This window comes from Alligator mississippiensis, chromosome 7 (assembly GCF_030867095.1).
Source record: "Alligator mississippiensis isolate rAllMis1 chromosome 7, rAllMis1, whole genome shotgun sequence".
In the NCBI taxonomy this organism is placed as follows: Eukaryota; Metazoa; Chordata; order Crocodylia; family Alligatoridae; genus Alligator; species Alligator mississippiensis.
The window spans coordinates 18,291,243-18,310,043 of record NC_081830.1 but is presented as its reverse complement, the minus strand read 5'-3'; the positions used below and the strand labels follow the sequence as shown (position 1 = coordinate 18,310,043).

Sequence of the window (18,801 nt, the reverse complement as noted above, 5' to 3'; positions counted from 1 at the left end):
CTAAGTGTTATCATGTGACATGCACCTGGGGACCATGGCCATGACCATGCTGGCTGCTCAGCTCAATCAACTAAAAGGAGCAAATTTGATCCAAATAAGAGGAAAAGGAGCAACTTTATTACAGGCCCAGTCACCCACTTTCAGTTGTCTGTCACTTTTTAGAAACACTGCTGCCCAACACATTTCAACAGCATGTAATGCAAAATCCAACAGGCCACATTTAGTGTGGACCATCATCACAGTGTGGATTGTGCTCTTGCAGCAAGCGAGAGATCAATAGATGGCTATGAGAAAGCTCTTACCAAATGGTGGTTGAGTCAAGTTAAGGCATAGGAGGTGGTATGCTTTGGGACAGTCCTTTTTGTCGCACATGACCAGTTCTCCTCCATCTCCACACTGGAAGCAGTTGTCTTCGTGCATCTGCTTCTGCTCCGTTTTTATTTTCCGTTTCTTCTGCTTCAGCTTGGCGTTCTTCACCTTCTCTTCATTTGCTGTTGCAAATGCCGTCTGGCAATCAGAAGGAAAGGTCACAGCATTTGTGATTTCAGTCGGTCAACCTGAGACAGTTACTTGCCCAAAAGTAAACCTGGGAGCATCATTTCACTGACTGATAACTCACTTAAATCTAGCCTAAGATCTTCAGGCACCTTAACCCCAACAAGCCCTATATCCATCTCCCACCCAAACCTGACACAGGAAGAATATTGCCAGATTAGTAGTAGTAGTAGTAGTAGTAGCAGCAGCAGCAGCAGCTCAGTAGTGTTGATGAGCTTTACTTTGGTGCTGGCCAGAGACTGAAGGAGGACAGGACACTATCGTACTTGGAGCTATAGTCATATAGATCAAAAGTCCCTTCCCTCAGGAAGGCTACTAGACAATAATTACATGTGCAGAGCCTTGTTTCCCCTCTGCTCCCTGAGAGGATTTTTTTTTTTTTTTTTAAATAAAGTAAAGTAGACGGGCTGAGATCAGATCAAGATACAACAGCACGGGATGATTCCAGATCACCAAGCCTATTTCAGATTTCCCCTGTGCATTCCATTATGACTTTCCTATCCAGAAATAAGACAGGTGACAAGAAAAAAAAAGGTCTTATAAGAGAAGATCAAGTATGCGAAGCGCACATTGAGACTATTACACCCCGCGTCCGAGTAGTATGCTGGCTGACCGCTCCCGTCCATTCTCAAGGGGGCTGTATTTGGATCTATAAAGCCCTTGGAGAGTTTTGGGAATGATATATTAAAATGATGAAAGTTACCACATTACGTGGTAACAAAGATCCCTCTTTGCTCTCTCTCTCACACGCAGGACTTTTCACTACTAGCTTGTACACGTCCGCTTCCATTCTGGTACAACTAACCTTTGGGCGTACTCCGAGGAAGCCGCTGCAGTTTTCTGCTCCACAGTGGCATTCGGTCCTCCCATTGCCCAGGCAGTCCAAATTATAATTAAATGTTAACTCCATACCTGCAACGTGAAAAAGAACAACCCACACATGACATTCTGAGAAGATATGCTCAAAGAAACAACTTTTCATTATCAGTTTTGCCTGCCTAGCCTGCATCATATTGACACCATAGTATTTAAAAAGGGCAGAAGTGAAAGATCACATGTGGTATCTCATCTACTTCAATGCTACTGAGAGAGGAAACACTCATGCAGGAATGGCCACAGAAGTTGGAATAACTGAAGCAGATGGAGGGATCCAGCACCCTATCCTAAGACGACCATTTAATGTTGCCCTTGGTTCAGCTGTCTTTCCTTTTAAAAGAAAGGATTCTGTGGTTGTAGAACTAAGTTTTTTCAGTCCAATACTGGATTTTACACCAAAAAAAATACCCCTCTCTCTATTCTAGGGAGCATACACTCTGACTGAAGTCACAGATTTTTACTCTCCTCTCTTACAGCTTACGCCAAAAATTCTCATTCGCAGATGCATGCACTGTTCTTTTTGGAACATCTGAAAGGGACAGTTTCTCTCCTCTCCTTTGGTCATGCAGGTGTCAGTACAGCTTTGGACAACACCTCATTACCTCTGGCTTTTGCACAAGTCATACGTAAATAATGCCTATTTTATTATTTTTAATCTCACCTGAAGTTGCAGTGGTTAAAGACATTTGGAACCCAGAAGCTGTTCCACACCAGATAAACGTTAGGGAAAGAAACTGAAATTGGGGTCTTTACCATAGGCAAGAAATCCCTATAGTCACAGCAAAAGGGTGACATTAAATTTCCTGGGTTTTCAAGCTGCAGGTAAGGCTCCGGTCAAGTTAGCTTTGTGTGTAATACACTTTCATCTTTAACACTGCCACGTATCTTTAGATTCACTGCTAATTAGGTTACCCATACTGAAGGTCGTAGAACTTCTTGTTTAAGATTTATTTTCATCCCAGGGCATAACAGTCACGTTAAAAATGCCAACATGACTAAGTAACTTCAGGAACAACTGAACCAAAAAACAAAACAAAACAAAACAAAAAAAACCCACTCTTGGGCAAGCTACCACTAGGGAAGGGGACAAGCAAAATGGAGATGGCTTTTTACCTGCAGGAATATCACAAAGAGCAAAGAGTCCAACTCTGATATCCCCATTCACTGTCCACTTCTGTGTTTCACAGTTTGGATTACAACTGTGGTTCATAAAGCGAGAATAATTCCCCTTTGGGCCAGCATCTATTATCCGGTCCTTTATTAGAGAGAGAGAAAATCATATTTAGAATTCAGACCAAAGCAAGAGCCTGCATTTGACAAGTCAAGCATCTAACCCTAAGATTTCAGATAATATATTTATGTAGGTACTTGTTAAATGAATTGCAAGTGATGAGCTTTTCCTGGAAGGCAACCTTCAGCAAAAGCGTAAACAGGTTAAATATGCATGCTTGGGAAAACAAAAAGCTGAAGGGACTGGTAATGGGATCTATGGCCCAGTTCAACCCCCACCTCCCTGCCCCTCTCTGAAAATACAGACCTAAAAGAGCCATCTTCTAAGCTACTGTCTGGGGCTGCTAGGAAACAGCCACATCCTGACATTACTACGCGTGTTTCATTAGCAGACTGCCCAAATTCCACCACAACTCAGAGTCTTGTTAAACAGCCTCATTCATGAAAACTCAAGTTTCCCACTCCTGTAGAGGCATCCCCACTGGATCACAAATAAGAGGGGTCCCCGAATCATCCACTCTGACTAAGGGACTTCATTTTCTGGATCCTTTTACATGCATTATACTAAATGAGTTGCACTGTAGCTACAATTTAACTTTTTTGCATTAACCTGAACCAACAGTTCTGCCACTACTCCAGGTCTCAAAGCCTGATCTCGCAAGCAGCAACACACCATTATGCTATGCAGAGTTATGGTCTTTACCTTTGTAACAGTTAACATATAAAAATTGGTTACGCTGTTCTCATGGGCACGTTTGATTCGCAATCTGCATTCCTCTTCATCAATTAATTCGCCAACATACTCATTTACAAATTCACCCTGAGAGAAAAAAACCCAAAGAAACCCAGGCTTATTGTTTGCTAAGTACAAGTAAAAGGAAGAAGGATAGTACATGACACAGGAAGCCCTTGTAGATCAGGCTTAGTCCTCTGGCCCATGCAAGGTGGCTTTCTACTATAAATACAGAGAACAAGTGAACACAAAGTACTCTGTAAGAGTCACCAGTATAGAAAAACTACATATGCATTCAATTGGAGACCTTGACTTCCAAAAGGGAAGGGTTACATCTAGAGCTTGGATTGAAAGTACAATTGAGAAAACATTATCCTGTTCCCAAGGGTGCACTGGATTAGTTAGCTTTGGCTTTTAGTTAAGGGGACAGCTATGTCCAAACACCTGTATGAGCCAATCTAGAGAAACTGAGCACATCTTTATAACAACATATTCAAACATTCAGGAGAGAAAAAACACAAAACACTAAGACACCACATATTAGTTATACAACATATAAACAAACTGTCAAGCGTATGTGCGGGTGGCACTTAAACTACAGGCTGTGACTTGGCCCAAAGAAAGAGACAAGCAAAAAGCAGACGTGCAACTGCTTCTCCATTCACTGGTTTTAGTTACGACACCTCAATCACAGACATCATTTCAAGATGCATGCTTTCTTCTTTCAGAAACACCTTCAGGGCTAATACCCAGAGAACCTCAGCATTAGACAACAGCAACCTAACTTTATTACCAAACATTTTCACTACATAGTATTTGAACAGTTATTTTATAAGGAGTTTGAACGGCCAATAGTGAACGTGACTAGCGTGCGATAACAAGGTTTGTGTGTGGCACAGATTATACAAAACTGGATTAAATAATTAAACCACTAAAAACCTGTTAAAAGCGAGCCTTCAAGCTGACAACATGTTCCTGGCTTTTACCTGATGCAATATGAAGTGGCCAGGACAGGAGAACACCTTGATACAAGGACAGCAAATACTCAGTGCACGGAAGGTCAATGCTGCTAATGTTCAGGCACAAATATTAACCCTTTGCTAGGCTCAGAGTCAGGAGTTCAAGAAGTATCTGAGCCATTTCGAGACAAAGGGGCTTGTGTTTTTCTTTTTAAAAGAATAACACGTTACAGGCCTGGTCCTGTGAACACTGTGCTGTGACAAAAGCCTACGAAAACTAAGTTCTGGTAGCCAGCCGGTTTCAGAGAGAAGTGTTCAGCCCTCCTTGACCAGAAAGAAATATGGCCATCACAAACTGGATCTTTAAGAGAGGAAGCAAGAGAGCAACGAAAGAAAAACAAAATCACAAAACCTACACTACAAAGGGGAAAAGGTAATCAGGGCACAGTTCTCAAAACACCTACAACACTGGGGTCAAAGATGTGGCCCGCAGGCTGGATGCAGGTGGGGGGTGATCCAGCGCACAGTGCCAGACACATGCCACTCATCTGGCCCTTGGGGCCAAATGGAGTTTGATAGCCTAGACCTAGTATGAGTCATGAGAAGCCTAAGTTTCATTTTTCAGGACTGATTTAGGCTTTTCAAAGTCTACATCTCATTTCAAACCAATGAACTTCAACTCCTAGGTCATGAAGGTACTTTTGAAAGTCTAATGAGAGATCTCTCTACTTTCCTTACCAAATGTCTTCTGTTTCAGTCTGTGTGCTTTAGAATACTTCACTGAATTAAGTCCCCTCCCCCCAGAAGCTTTATAATGGAGCCACTGGATTTTGAGGAGCTCATGAAAGGATGAAAAGATGCTTTCAAATTTATAACAGTAAAGCAATTCACAGGACATCTATTATACACATGCTATGAATATGAAGCTTTACCGTATATACATGTTATAGGAACACACTAGAGTGTGTTAAAATCTTCTTAAGTTTTTTTCCATCAATTTACTAGGCATCTCCTCTAATTATGGTCAGGAAGTCATTTAAATGCCTATAGGCGGAAATGTCGCTAGTGCAGCCAAAGTCTGTGATTATAACTGAGGCAATATTTGTCAACCTCAAAACCTAGTTTAAGTTGTCTGCTCACACACCTCCAACGTCACTATAGGCAAGCGAATGCCTGTTTCGTCATTTAGTTCCTACACCCTTTTTTTCCTATACCGAAGTGCTATCAGCAGTAAAACTAAGCTACTAGACAAAGCCAGGAGGGAGACGATCTAAATCACTCTGACAAATGCAAAAAACTCACAGTTAAAATTGTTTTGCCCAAACCCATCTGCCTGGGTATTGAAGACTAGTGGATAATCCTATGCGTGCTATTTAAGCAGCACAACTGCAGGAAGGAGTCCATTCAGAATGTCTTAGCTTTTATCTGCAAGCTCCAATTATATCTGAGCCAAGTCCATCATCCAACAGTACATCCATCACTTCCTGCTACAATCCAAAACATCACAGTGGAATTCCCAGCTTGGAGAGCGGCCAGCTTCCTTTTATAGTGGAAATCCTTACATAAAAATTTAGTCCATGAAAGTCATGAGATGTGCCTTCATAGCAAGAAGTTCCAGGATTGTTTCTTTAGTAGGATGGGAGCAAATAAAGAGGAGAAAACATGGAGCCAATCAAGAGCAAAACAGTGCTCCCGAGCAAACTCTGGGGATCCAGGTCAAAGGATAAAAACAACTTGTCCTGAAGTCGTAAATGCCCATTTCATCTGTAGCCAGAGCCAGATCTTCTATGCTTCAGGTGTGCTCAGCCGCCTCCTTGTTCAGAAACAACGAAGCCTGCATGAGTAAGAGCAAAACATACATCTGTCCATCAGATCCACTCCTCTGCCTGGCAAGTTAAAGCAGCTGTGAAATCCAGGCCCATCATCCTCACGCTTGCCTCGAAGTACAGCAAGACTGCAATCCAGTTAGAAGAAGATTCCCACACTTGGAAAAATGGACTCGGATAGGCAAGTGCAAGCTCTGGTTTTTCCATATCAACTGTCACACATTCCACCCGGGTTAATCCCAGACTGGCACTCTCAGGAATACAGTGTGCAGTGACACAGTGTAAAGGAAAACCAAAATGATCCATTTTCAGGACTATTAGGACAGTCCGGAAAGATGGTCCCATTCCCCTGCATCGCCTTGCCCTCAACCCACTGCCATTTCTTTAAGTCCACAGCAATCCTTTAGTTAAATCAGTCATTCTTGCTTTTACTAACAGCATTGGAATGAACAGAAATCTCTGCATCTTCATTATACTTCTCTGCCTTCTTGAACTTTAAGAACTTAAGTGTGTTGTCCAGGGTTTCCTGATCGCCTCAAGCCCTTTAATAAAACTCCGATTTCTTCTGAAATAATTCCAGTCTGTAGAGTTGAGTGCCAAAGAGGGTGAAGAACAGCATCCTTCCCACATGTTTCTAAGAGCAACACAGTACCCCCTCCCATTCCCAAGTCAGATAACTGGCTACTGGGAACTGCAGCGAGCATTTTCTTGGGAAGTGGCTTAAAATGAAAAACGAAGGTACTTAAAAACGACCTCTTGCAATGAGGCTTGCTATCTCAGGCAGCCCTACTTCCCGTCCTTTGTGCTATTTTGTATCATGTCATTATTTCTATTTGCCATGTTAGTAATAGGGGTAAGGGAAACCAACCAACCCAAACAAAAAAAAACATGCAAGTTTTATCTCCATCCCACTAAGATTTTTTTCATTTTTAGTCAAGAGGTTGTTAGGAGGGGCTCAAACCACTTCAAATTATTTGTTTGGAGAGCATCCCCCCTCTTCTCTATGCCCAGAAATCACTGAGAACACATAGGTACATCATTTTCTCCTAGAAGTGTTACTGACAGTCCTCATCTCAAGCCCATTCAAAGGAATTTATGAACAACTGATGCTGACCCCCTTTTCAAAGAGATAATGTCATAACAATAGAAAGACATTTCCTCCAAGATGCCTTACATTCCATGAGGTCAGATTTGTTACTACAGAGGAAGATTCGCCTTGTAAATCTAAAGATGCACTTATCTGTAGGAAAATGTAGTACACGCTCTCTTAAGGTACAAACCATAAAAGATTAACACGTTATTCTCTCTCACTCCAACAGTTAACTCAGCATTTGTCCCAAATTCTACCTTTTTAATGTTCCTTTTTGTCCTGAGACCCCAGCCACGGCGATCAGTTTTGATGATTTCAGCTTCTGGATAGAGTCTTTTGGTGAAGCACTGGTTCTGACAGCGCTCTCCTGCCGGGCAAACTTGGGGATGGCACTCGTACTGCAGCATCCTGTTCAGACATTCTGACTCTAGACCACAGGGATTTTCATCGGACGGCTTGCAGTTACAGCGAGGGATTTCTGACAAATCAGCAACTTGAATCTGAACCTTCCCTATTACTTTGTTTGACTGTGGGAAATAACAAAGAAAAGACACAAGGAATAAATTTGGATTTAAGGCAGAGTGTACACAGTTTAGGATGAGAACCACTTGATTTAAGGCCCACCACAGCCAAGGTATTTCAAGAGGGAGGGAAGGCAAAACAAATATCATACACTTAGTGACTGACAAGCTGAGTTTTATTTTTTTCCCAACCCTTTCAAAAGAAAGCAATGTGGCAATAATACTTCCCTGCAATTTGAAAACAGACAAAATGCAAGGACCCTCAGACCACGTCTGGTATTATTCCACCAGCTTAAATCAAGGATCTATGCTGTTCAGGAAGGCCAGCGACAAGGTGCATAGTGAAGAAAAGAAGACAGAACTGATGATTTTGAACTGAGAGCAAGAGGTCTGCACAGCACAGTTATTGACACTATAACTCTTACAAGGCACAGAAAAATGCTCTTACTACCCTGGGGATGTATTTTAGAAAGTTAATTTAAAAACAGATTAAAGTGCACAACCTGGGGTATTGCGCACCCGAAACTGCTGGCAAAAATCTTTTTCGGTGGTTGGGAAGTCTAAGTTTTCACACCGATATTTTGTCATTTCCAGTGCTGTTCAATGCTAATGCATTTTCCTAACAGGAAATGAGACCCAAGATTCATTTAAAGATAAGTGAGATCTGCTTGCAATTGTCAAAACACTTATCTTAAACAGGAATGACCTTTAACTCTACAACCGATTTACTGATGCTCTCATTGCAAAGGTACACCCTTTGTATGGTGCTCAATGAGGCAGAGCACTCGAGAGTCCTGAGAACAGCAACATAATTATTTAAACTATCTTCTAAGCCAGAGTCAGTACAAGTTGCTTCCTCACATGCAGCTACATAGCTTACTCATACAGGAGAGAGGCAACTCACTTTAATATGCTTGTAGGGTGGGGGTTTTCTTGAATTCCTTTCATTCTCTAGTGCTTCTTTGCTTTCTCTTTGTGCTTTCAGCTCCTGGAAGCGTTTTGCAGCTTCTTCAAGTGCTGTGCAAAGGAGCCCCAAATAGGAAAGAATTAGTGTTGGCTGCTGCTGCTCAGAGGCATTTAAAAAAAAAAAAAAAGAGAGAAAGAAAACTAGTACTTAGAAATCTACAACAAAAAACAAACTAACAATAGTGTTGCACTAAAACGCAAATCAATTTTACACCGACTACTTTTCCGCAGGTGTTTAAACATCGTGCAGGGGCCCTGTGCCATCGAAGCTCAGGCTCCACATCAGCACTTCTTTCCAATTTAACTTGGCAAGAACTGTGGTAGTTAGATGCTAAAAGCATTCATCAGCTCTGTACAGGGGATCTATACAGAGTTTGCAGTTTAACATGGACACAGAACACTAGGCACATAATTCCCATGCAAGTTAAGTGGTGATGGAGACACAAACACGTGGAACTTTTGTCATAAACCACTATAAACTTTGTTTAATTTTACCTTTCTTGAAGGTCTTGTTAATACTAGTTTGCCCCTCAGCAAAGCTTTTATCTCCTTCAACATAAGGGAAAACTCTGCCCTGGTGTACCCAATAGTAGTCATGTGAACCAAAGAAAAATACTGGGAAGTCCCCGATATCATGTTTGAGGCCCTGTATGTTGAGAGGCACAGACCTGGGATTGCAGATCTCAGCTGGCCACCACCTGAAAGTGAGGAAAAGGAGAAAACTCAAACGCTGTGAAACAAAAGCAAAGGTTTGGCTTCTAGGGCTGAGGAACTTCAGCTATAGTAGGAGCAGCTTCATTTCCTTCCTAAAAAACATCCCGCTCATCAATGATTAAATATCCCTTCAACTTGACTCCCTTCATCTTCAGCTGTCTAATGCAGCGGGGTCTAGAATTCAGGCTAGGAACATTCAAGATTCAATGTACTGCAGCAACATTTCTGCTTGTATGAGGGCTGTGGGACTGGACACAACTGGGGACTAGCTTTCTGCAGGACTATCACCAAAACTGAACAGTATTTTTTTTACTGAAAACAAGAACAACATTAATTTCAAGGTTGATTAAAAGAAAAAAAACAGCTGCAAGCAAACTAAAAACAATTTTTTTGTGCCAGATTTGAAGTAATATTCAAGTAATTAGGGCACACTGATAAATGAAAATGGTACAAGAAAAATATGTGGGGGTTTTTTGTGGGGTTTTTTCTTCTTGCAACTATCAACAGTGTTTGAATGTTGTTTCCTTGAGCGGTTGCTTTGCAATGCAGGGAACTCCAACAGCAGCACCGTGCTACTGCCCAACCACTAGAAAGGAAACCACCCAGCAACATTTGGCTGGGCTTCTTTTAAGCTACATAATGCTATGAAAAGTGAAAAAAAATGGGAAGGCTTGACAAGGTGCATAGATTCCAGAAGCAGTGAAGGGGGCTTATAAATTCAAAGTTAGGACTATCACTCTGAGCAAGTGCAGCAAGGGACAGATCATGTTCCAGCAAATGCACACAAAAACCAGCCATGAGCATTTTCACTGATTGTGCTATATTGGTGAAAGCTGGAAAATAAGTGAACAACTCAGTGTTGTTCCCTCGCACTCTGTAATGCCAGTCCTCACAAAATCCTCCAAGGACAAGCTGAAACTGTTGCTGCAAAGGCCACTTGTGGTAGAGCTCTGGGCATGTGTTTTACGTTCAGATCTGGATGAGGGAGGCGAATGTCATTCGTGCACCAAAAATGCATTTGATATGGAAGTCTTAAGCACCTTCTTGCTTCCTTGTTCTCACCGTCTCCGACATGCCAAACATGTCATTCATCATATTTATTCTGAGACGGGGGGTACTCACAAGCATCAAGCACCACATGCATTCCCCATTGAGGAACATTAATCATGACCCCTAAAAATCAAACAACCTAGGATGTTTCAATTAAGTAATACCTGCTTCCCCCCACCCTCCATCACCATATCCCTAAAGTATCGAATGCATCATGCTCATGTCTTCCCTTTGCTGCCTAAAAAAAGCACAAGCAAAACTTAATTAGAAAAAGCCATACATCTAACAGCATGTCAGATAGTCTACATCAGAGTCGGCCTTACTAATAATGAGATGTTCCAAACTGGTTTACCTATAGGCCTCCAGGACAGTCACATCACCACCACAGAAACAAAAAACCTAAAGTAGTTTCTGGATGGAGCTAGCCAACTTGCCTGTAATTTCCAAGCTTGACCCAAACAATCTGCTTGTAATGTAGCTTCTTGCCAGCTTTACAATCATTGCAATTCCAGCATCCTTCTGGCATTTCTAGGTTGAGACATTCAGGATGAAAGGAGGCTGGACAGGACTCACAGCACAAGAGTTTTCCACCTTAAACAAACATACTTGTTTAGTTTGCAGAAAAAAAGCTTATTCTTAGTAGGGGTGGAGGGGGGGAAAATCAGTGTTACTCGATTAAAATGCATTAAAAATTTGCAGTGGCCGCACACCAAACAAATAGCAAAAGGAAGGGATCAAGTCAACTTACAATGCTGGATTAAAAATTCAATTCATATTTTTCTGTGACTTTCTTCTTCTTCTGGCTGCATCAAGAATGCATATAAGCAAGCTAAGGAATTTCAAAACTAATTTAGATCAAATAAGGCAAGCTGACATGGGATCTGATGTTTCAATGACGAGCATAAATTCTTGAATATTCCATGACTTTTATTTATTTTTATTTTTTTTAAATCTAGCCATTCTGGAAGTGGCCACCATTTTGTAACAATCAGACCAATCATCAACTTTTTGAAACACTTTTTATCCAACATTGTCATGACTGAATCCTTTAGCAATCAATCAGTTAGTGTGCATATAAACCAGCCTATAGGTTGATCAATGCTTTTCTGCATCCAAAGTTGTTTTTGGCTGGCTTGTTTCTAGCAGATGTGTTTTATTGTGAGCACACATCTCGAAGCCATCCTCACTGGGTGAAGCAGCTGAGACGATCAATAAACACTTGCTACAATCTACACACAAATTTAATGAGTCCCAGAGCAAAAAGACTGGGAGAAAATTTAAAGCAGCGTTTTAAGTAATTTTTTTTTTTCATACTATGGAAGTAAAAATCGAAACTTTTTTTCAAATATTTATCAGAAAATCTTGTCCACCTATAGACTTTCAAAAATGTCACCGCATTAATTGATTGTAGCATCTTGCAAAAAGCATTCCTTAAACAACAGTGACAAAAAAAAAAAAAAAAAAAAAAAATCACTTCCTATATTTCCTCTGTCAAAACTGTAATAAAATGCAAGCATTTGGATCTTCCAGAGCTCCCCAGCCCCATAAGTTAAAGTTGTTTTAAAAGAATTTTTGTAAACCATTTCAGAGGAAATACAGACCCAACATAATCACTGAAACAATATCCAAGATGGTAAAATGCCAAGAGATGCAAAAACCAAAATAAAAACCAAACACAAAAAACTCTCAGTGCTAAGCAAGAAAAAACTTTGCTCTTATGATGCATTAGTAAGATATTGCTCAAGCTAAGCAAACGGAGGGCTCAAAATAATTTTTGTTGTTACAAGTCACACAGATGCTGAAGAAATCTAAGCCTAGTAGCAATGTGAAATGATCTAACTGTAGGATGACTAGCTGGGTACCATTTCTGAACACTCTTTGGGACGTCAAATTTTTGTGGGGATAGGCTACGGCCTCTGAACCTGACAGACAGACACTGCAGGGTCTTTTTCCATTAATTCCTTTGATAAGCCATACCAATACAATACCAACAAGGTGTAAAGCATTCACCTTGTTTTTGAAAAAGCATCTGTTCTGATCCTGCCATAAATGCCCCCCTGCTGTGCAGGACAGAATCCCCAATTCCATCAATTAAGAAGCATTGCTCCGAGAAGCGAGCAATCAGTCACATAAGTAAAGAAAGGAGCACCAATGTACGGAGAAGCAGGCAAATGAGCCATCTGCCTTAAGTCTTCAGCTTTCCTCTGGAACGCCAACTTTCCCATATAAACACGCCACCTAACAAACCTCTTGTTCTTACTGTTGCAGGGTCTGCATCAGCTGTACAGGAGATCTGGAGTAGGATTCTCTGCCCTCAGACCAAGGCAACTAAGTTCTTAAAAGTAATTTAGAGGTGCTGAACTAGAATACTACAAAGCTCTGCTCCACCTTCCTCTTAAGCTTACGGCTAGCTAGACAGCCCCCTTAAAATTAAAATAACCTAATGTCAGATACAATCCGTGATTTAACCTCTGGAAGAAGAATTTTGGGATGCTAATTATTTTAAGCCCTTTGATGATAAATATTTTGCCAACAACATCAACACAAGCTCACAGTCATCAATGAATGAAATTCACTAAAAGCATCAGGTGGCGCTGGACAAGCAAACATTTGTTTGAGTTAAAAGAGAAAAAGAAAAATAGGAAAAGCGAAAGTAAAATTAAAGAGAAGGAAACTATTTTGGTTACCTTTCTCACATTTCTTTTTGGAAGCTGACGAAGGAGGAGGAATCATAGGTAATTTCATCAACTCAGCACGATTTGATTCATTCAGTAGGTAGTGGGACTTATAGGCATATGAACTGAACAGGGGGTCTGAATGATCCTGCACTACCAGCCCTATACGAAACAAACAGAAAGAGATGAGTTGCAATGAAACTACCCATGATTCCATAAAGGTGAAAATAAAATAAATCAAATGAACACCTAATATGCATATATAAGTTTGAAAGAAAAAGATAATATGAAGAAAAAGAAAAAACGGACAGAAAAGGATTCTATATCTACCACAGAAAGGTCAAGCTGAATTCTCGGACAGGCTGAATTCAAGTGTAAGTGGAGAAACTGAGAGTAAACAGGCTGTCTAAGTGGAATGTCCTTTGTGCCATCTTTCTGATTTGCAGCCTTAAAGACCTGCTGCTAGCTCCCCATGAGTCCCCTCTTTCCCAAATAAAACAGCTGGCCCAATTACAAAATAAAGGTAACTGAGTGACTGCATCAGAAATGTTTCTTTCAGAAGGGATGGTCAACTGGAGGGGCCAGAGACTGTATACAGGGGATCCCAGAACTCAGCTACCACTACAGCCGTGCTCCAAGCTTTTGCTTTATTTTAAATCATTCGTTGCACTTACAGTTGCATAGAAAAATGTCAAGATTTGAGACGAAACGTGAATGCTGCAAGCATGCAGAGCAAGAGGGGCTGTTATGTCATATAAAGTTCAAGGACTCTGCAATTCCACAGCTGGGGGCACTGAATGTTTACTGCAACAAAAGGTTCAATATTTTGCTCTCCTAAAAGTCTACAGTTGCTTCTTGCTCTGTGCCTTTCCAAAGGGGTTAGCTGGATTACAGCACATTTCCTAAATGGGTCACTGAGTCAGGCAACTCAGAGTCAGAGAGAGTTTTAATCAGGAATGCGGGACACTGGTAAACTGGGTCATCTGGCAAACAGCACAACACAGAACTTAAGGCCCAAGGAAGCTGGAAGACAAGCTCCTTGTGGGACAGGAGGGGATTGGCGAAAAAAAAAAGATATTCCACAGTGGTAACTGTGGAATCTGGACAAGAAAACGTGAGGCCTCCCAGTTGCATGGAATGAGCTAAATAGTCTGCTGGTACTTTGATACCTACATTTTTTGTCTTTCTAAAAAAGGCACCACACCTAAAAAACACAGCTCTTCCCTCCAATGCCAAGTAGCGTGTTAAGAGACAGCTAGCACTGTTTTCACATGTAGGCAACCAAATGTTAATATGTTTTATTCTCAATTTAAGGGTTCAGCGCTCATGCCATACCCCAGAGTTTCACCAGTTCCTTCTTAACTTCACAGAGACCATCCTGACCCGGTGGCTCCTCTCTGAGCCTACTAATGCTGCCAGGTGGGCAGCTGAATGATGTGCAAGGTGCACTCCCACTGCCAGCTGCCCTGTATAGAAACCAGTCCCTATCAAAGCCTGAGAGACCCATGTCATACTCCTATGGTACATGGGGACTTCATTTAGCTGCCAATTCGCATTGTAAACTTCCTATAAGAATAAATTAAGGAACAGTGAATATAGAGGACTGGAAATTTTGATCTATGCAATGCTCATACGTTTCTTCTATTGTCAACAGATAGTGTAGTCTTGTGCAGAGTTAGGGTTCAGCTTCCAAGCAGCTGTATATCCAGCTCCAAAATTACATCACTGTAAAACTAAGTCAACTGAAGGAGATAAGGACTTCTCCCCTCTACCTTGCTTCTATTTTTTTTAAATAAAGCAGCAGGCACACCAGGTCTGCACCTCCATTCTTTCTGATGCAGTCATGGTAACAGCAGGGGAGGCACTCTCTAAACTACTGGGCAACGACTATGCAAATCTGGAAGCCTTGCCCAAAATTCTGCTTTCTGCTGTGCATGCTGAATAAAATCCAAATACTTGCTGAGGAACAGCTTGGGCCTTTACTAAAGTTCCCCACCTGCAGGATAAATAGTATTAGCCTCACAGACAGAGAAGCTGCTTACATTTTGTATTTGTGTAGCGTTGAATACATGGACAACACCTTGGAAAACAGCACTTAAGGGCTTTACTGTGATAAGCACCAAAATGGCCAAGTCCTGACAAAGTCTATGCACTGTGACTCCATAAACACAAATACCACATAATACAAAATAGCTGAATATCCTGGTACTGGAGCTTAAAAATGGTACGCAGAACTGACACAATTGCAACAGACTACAGGTGCTCCCAAGATTAACCAGTGATCCTCCATTCTGGAAGCACATAATTAAATTTCATTACGATCCCAGTCAAAGCACAGAGCCCTTCACAGGTAGCAACTGACAGACCATCTAAACTCACTCCTTTAAAAACCTGTTCCAAGCAGCGCCTAGACCCCAATGACCTACCTCTTCATGCACAAAGCAAAGCAGCAACAGTTGAAGGCGATGTGTCCTGAACTGTAAGTTCCCCTTAACTAAAACTTTTGTCTCAGAGTGAAGCTGTTGCTGGACCTTTTCAGAGGAATATCTAGGGTGACTGCTCAGTCATCAATAGAAAGTCTCAGAAGCTGGTTCTTCACACTCCTATATCCGAGTCCAGCGTCAGACTAGTCCTAAGCAACTGGCATAAAATCCTGAAGTTTAGTTTTACCCATCTGCTCTACCTACAGCAGGATTTTGTTCCAGCCCATTCTCAGCTGACAACATTATGCAAGACTTATGTAATTTCCTCCCCCTGTGTTTTTCCTGCACATTTGGACATAATTGTTAAACTCTTAATGTAAAAAGCAAGCTAGAAATAGTTCTCATCTCTTATGGGCATCTCCAAAAGCACCTCTGGATACATATACACAGGTTTTTGTTGCTTATAACATTCAGAAATAGGATAATTAGAATTGTTTAGGTGGTATACTTTTATATACACTAATGAAATCAGAATCAAAATTAATGTTAAATCAAGAGACATAAATATCAATCTAAAACCTTAGCAATATAAGAGCATAAAAACCACATGCTACAATCATAGGTTGGCATGTGTGTATGCTCGTGCCATGCCCATGTGACTTCACCCAACATATACACTGCTTAGGGAACTGTCCCAAAATACTAAGACAGGCTGATTTATGGAAAAGCACTGAACCATGTTGCAAGCACCTTTGTTCCACACCCTTGGAGAGCCCCTCTCAGGCTCAGCGTTCTAAAACTTACTGTTTCCCTCTGAGCCTCCGGACGCCATTTCTCTGGAAAAAATTAGATGCATTTAAAAGGGCAAGAACTTTGTCTCCATTTACCTTGATCCTCTGCGACTGCTCCTGCACTCTACTTCTGAACAGGGAGAGCACCTGACTCTGGCTCCCTCACCCTTTTCCTAGGTCCTGTATCTACTGCTCTGTTCTTGCACATGCAGGTGGATTTCAAAGCCACCGTGTATTTCACCTCCTTTACTAGCGAGTCTCGAACTGCTGAAACACATGGATGCACGGAGTGCAAACTTTCTGAAGTACTGCATTGGGTATTTTCATACATTACTCACTCTCTACAGCTCCAATGGATTCTCACACCCTTCACAGAACACGGTAGAGAGATTTCTGCATTGTGCTTTTTACCCAAAGTAAAATAAAGTGACTGGAACATTTTATCTTGCCTTGAACCAGAAGTTCAAGTTAAGCAACTGACAAGCTTGCTCTGGTATCAAAGGAAAAGAAAAATAATAGCTGAAGCAAATGGAAAACTACCTTCTTATCAGTGTTTTACTTATTTAAGTGGCACTGTGTGTAGTACTCTTCCAACACAAATACAAAACAAAAAGTCTCAAACTTAATGGGAGCTAGATGTAAAAATAAATAAATAAATAAATAAATAAATAAAATAAAATAAAATAAATTCTCTAGGCTATAAATAAATATAATCCATCAGCTAAAAGATGCCTCATTAGTTGCAGTTCATCATGAGGCTGAAGAGGCAGTAAAACAATACTATAACATGCTCAGTTTACAACTGGGGACTCAACATCTACTTGTTTTGCCAACTGGCAACATATGGATGCATTCTCAGCACCTCAGATTTGTGTGTTAATACCATACGTTAAAGGCCAAAACAGGAATGTGACAATCTAGCGAGGAATAAATGAAAAATCACGGGCACTTCCTATCCCCCAAAACCCAAGAGGAAGCATGGAAATTGAGGAGCCCCAAGAGGGAAAAAAATGTTACTTGGTAAGATATCCCAGTTTATTCATTTAACTGTACCAATGACCATACCAGCTATAAAATGGAAGGAAAAAAATAGTACTGCTCACCTCTTGCACAAACGAAACAAAAGCCTACATTTACAGCTGATGAAGAGTGATTCCTTTTGGAATGGTTACTACAGATGAGAATGTGGGATGACACAAACAAGCTTCCTGCAGCAATACAGCCATCTCCTGAGTGATAGGCAATGGGACATCTCAAACATCTCACCATACGACCTGTTTAATATAAATGCAAAAAAATGCACCATGTCACAGTGGAATTAGGATATGACAGAATACACCACGGAGGGATGCAACTTTGGTGTTATTCTCCCTTCAGAAAACTCCTGTTAACTTTGATGTGGGGTGTTCAGCTTAAATGAAGAGAAACCCCACTTGGTTCTAGCCATTCCAAGAGTGGTGGTTTTGACTGCTGCTGCACAGTCCATTGCCGTCTACCTGCTTAAAACGTACTTCAGCCACATGTGTACACTTGACCGGTTGTTGAAACTGAATGCCAGAGGCTTAGCAGCCAAACAAGTCCAAATACCACAGAAACTATTTTGATGTGTCCAGCGGCTGCTGTTAACATAGCCTCAAAACCGAACTGTTTCACAAATAACCCAATGTACCAATGGCCAAACTAAACGTGAAAACCTTAGCAATACACGTCCTCACGCTGCCTACTGCATCATTATTTTCTGGTCCTCGTTTCATTGTCATGCGTTGCAGTTTCCTGATACTGCCTGAACCTAACTGCGTTCTCACCTTTACTTGCTTTGTGGATGTCCTTATCCATGGAGCAGGCAGTACAGCAATGCTGTGGGCAACGAAATCCCCGTGACTCAAAGACAGCAGTGGCAAACTTGCGAACGCAGGCCTCATGATAAAATTTACCACAGGTGCTGACAGAACACCGCTTCACATCTTTGCCAGGAATCTTGCAGGAAAAACATGTATGTTCGCCTTTTAGGAAAAGGAAGGAAACAGACGTAAAAAATTAACATTCATTATTTTCTGCGAGGCAAGTTTGCAACTTCAGCAGACAACCAAGTCCCCCAAAGTTAATGTAATGAATAGACCCCCCGCTACATAACTGAACATGTATTACTGTGGTATTAATTAATCATCTGATCGGTATTACCCCAAGTTAAGCTTGGAGCCCTCTTGTGCTAGGTGCTATACAAAGGCAAAACACGACAGAGCCTCTGCCCTGAACTGTTAGCCACTTAGTCTTAGGGGAAATCAAGGAGAGATTAAGAGGATGTCCTTGAACTTTATTTACTGAAGAATGGTTACCGAAGCTTCCTCCAACCACTGCAATCAATAATCCTCCCCATCCAAGAGATAACTCT

At 41.3% G+C, this 18,801-nt stretch overlaps 1 protein-coding gene across 6 annotated transcripts in view; it reads right to left on the bottom strand.

The window, feature by feature from the left end:
• Nucleotides 1–18,801, bottom strand: part of NSD3 (nuclear receptor binding SET domain protein 3) — a 54,646-nt gene that overhangs the window by 6,159 nt on the left and 29,686 nt on the right. For 3 of the 6 annotated variants that reach the window (XM_059730668.1, XM_059730667.1, XM_006266136.4), the window contains 11 exons: nt 18,215–18,412; nt 17,513–17,683; nt 13,208–13,357; nt 10,955–11,111; nt 9,252–9,454; nt 8,695–8,807; nt 7,527–7,796; nt 3,365–3,481; nt 2,545–2,686; nt 1,361–1,467; nt 303–507 (listed from right to left, as the gene is read on the bottom strand). In XM_059730668.1, coding sequence (XP_059586651.1) covers nt 303–507; nt 1,361–1,467; nt 2,545–2,686; nt 3,365–3,481; nt 7,527–7,796; nt 8,695–8,807; nt 9,252–9,454; nt 10,955–11,111; nt 13,208–13,357; nt 17,513–17,683; nt 18,215–18,412 — 1,833 coding nt within the window. Of the gene's footprint in view, nt 1–302; nt 508–1,360; nt 1,468–2,544; nt 2,687–3,364; nt 3,482–5,687; nt 6,188–7,526; nt 7,797–8,694; nt 8,808–9,251; nt 9,455–10,954; nt 11,112–13,207; nt 13,358–17,512; nt 17,684–18,214; nt 18,413–18,801 lie in introns of those variants that run through there. The other 3 variants (XM_059730669.1, XM_059730670.1, XM_059730671.1) reach the window with 3 other exon arrangements.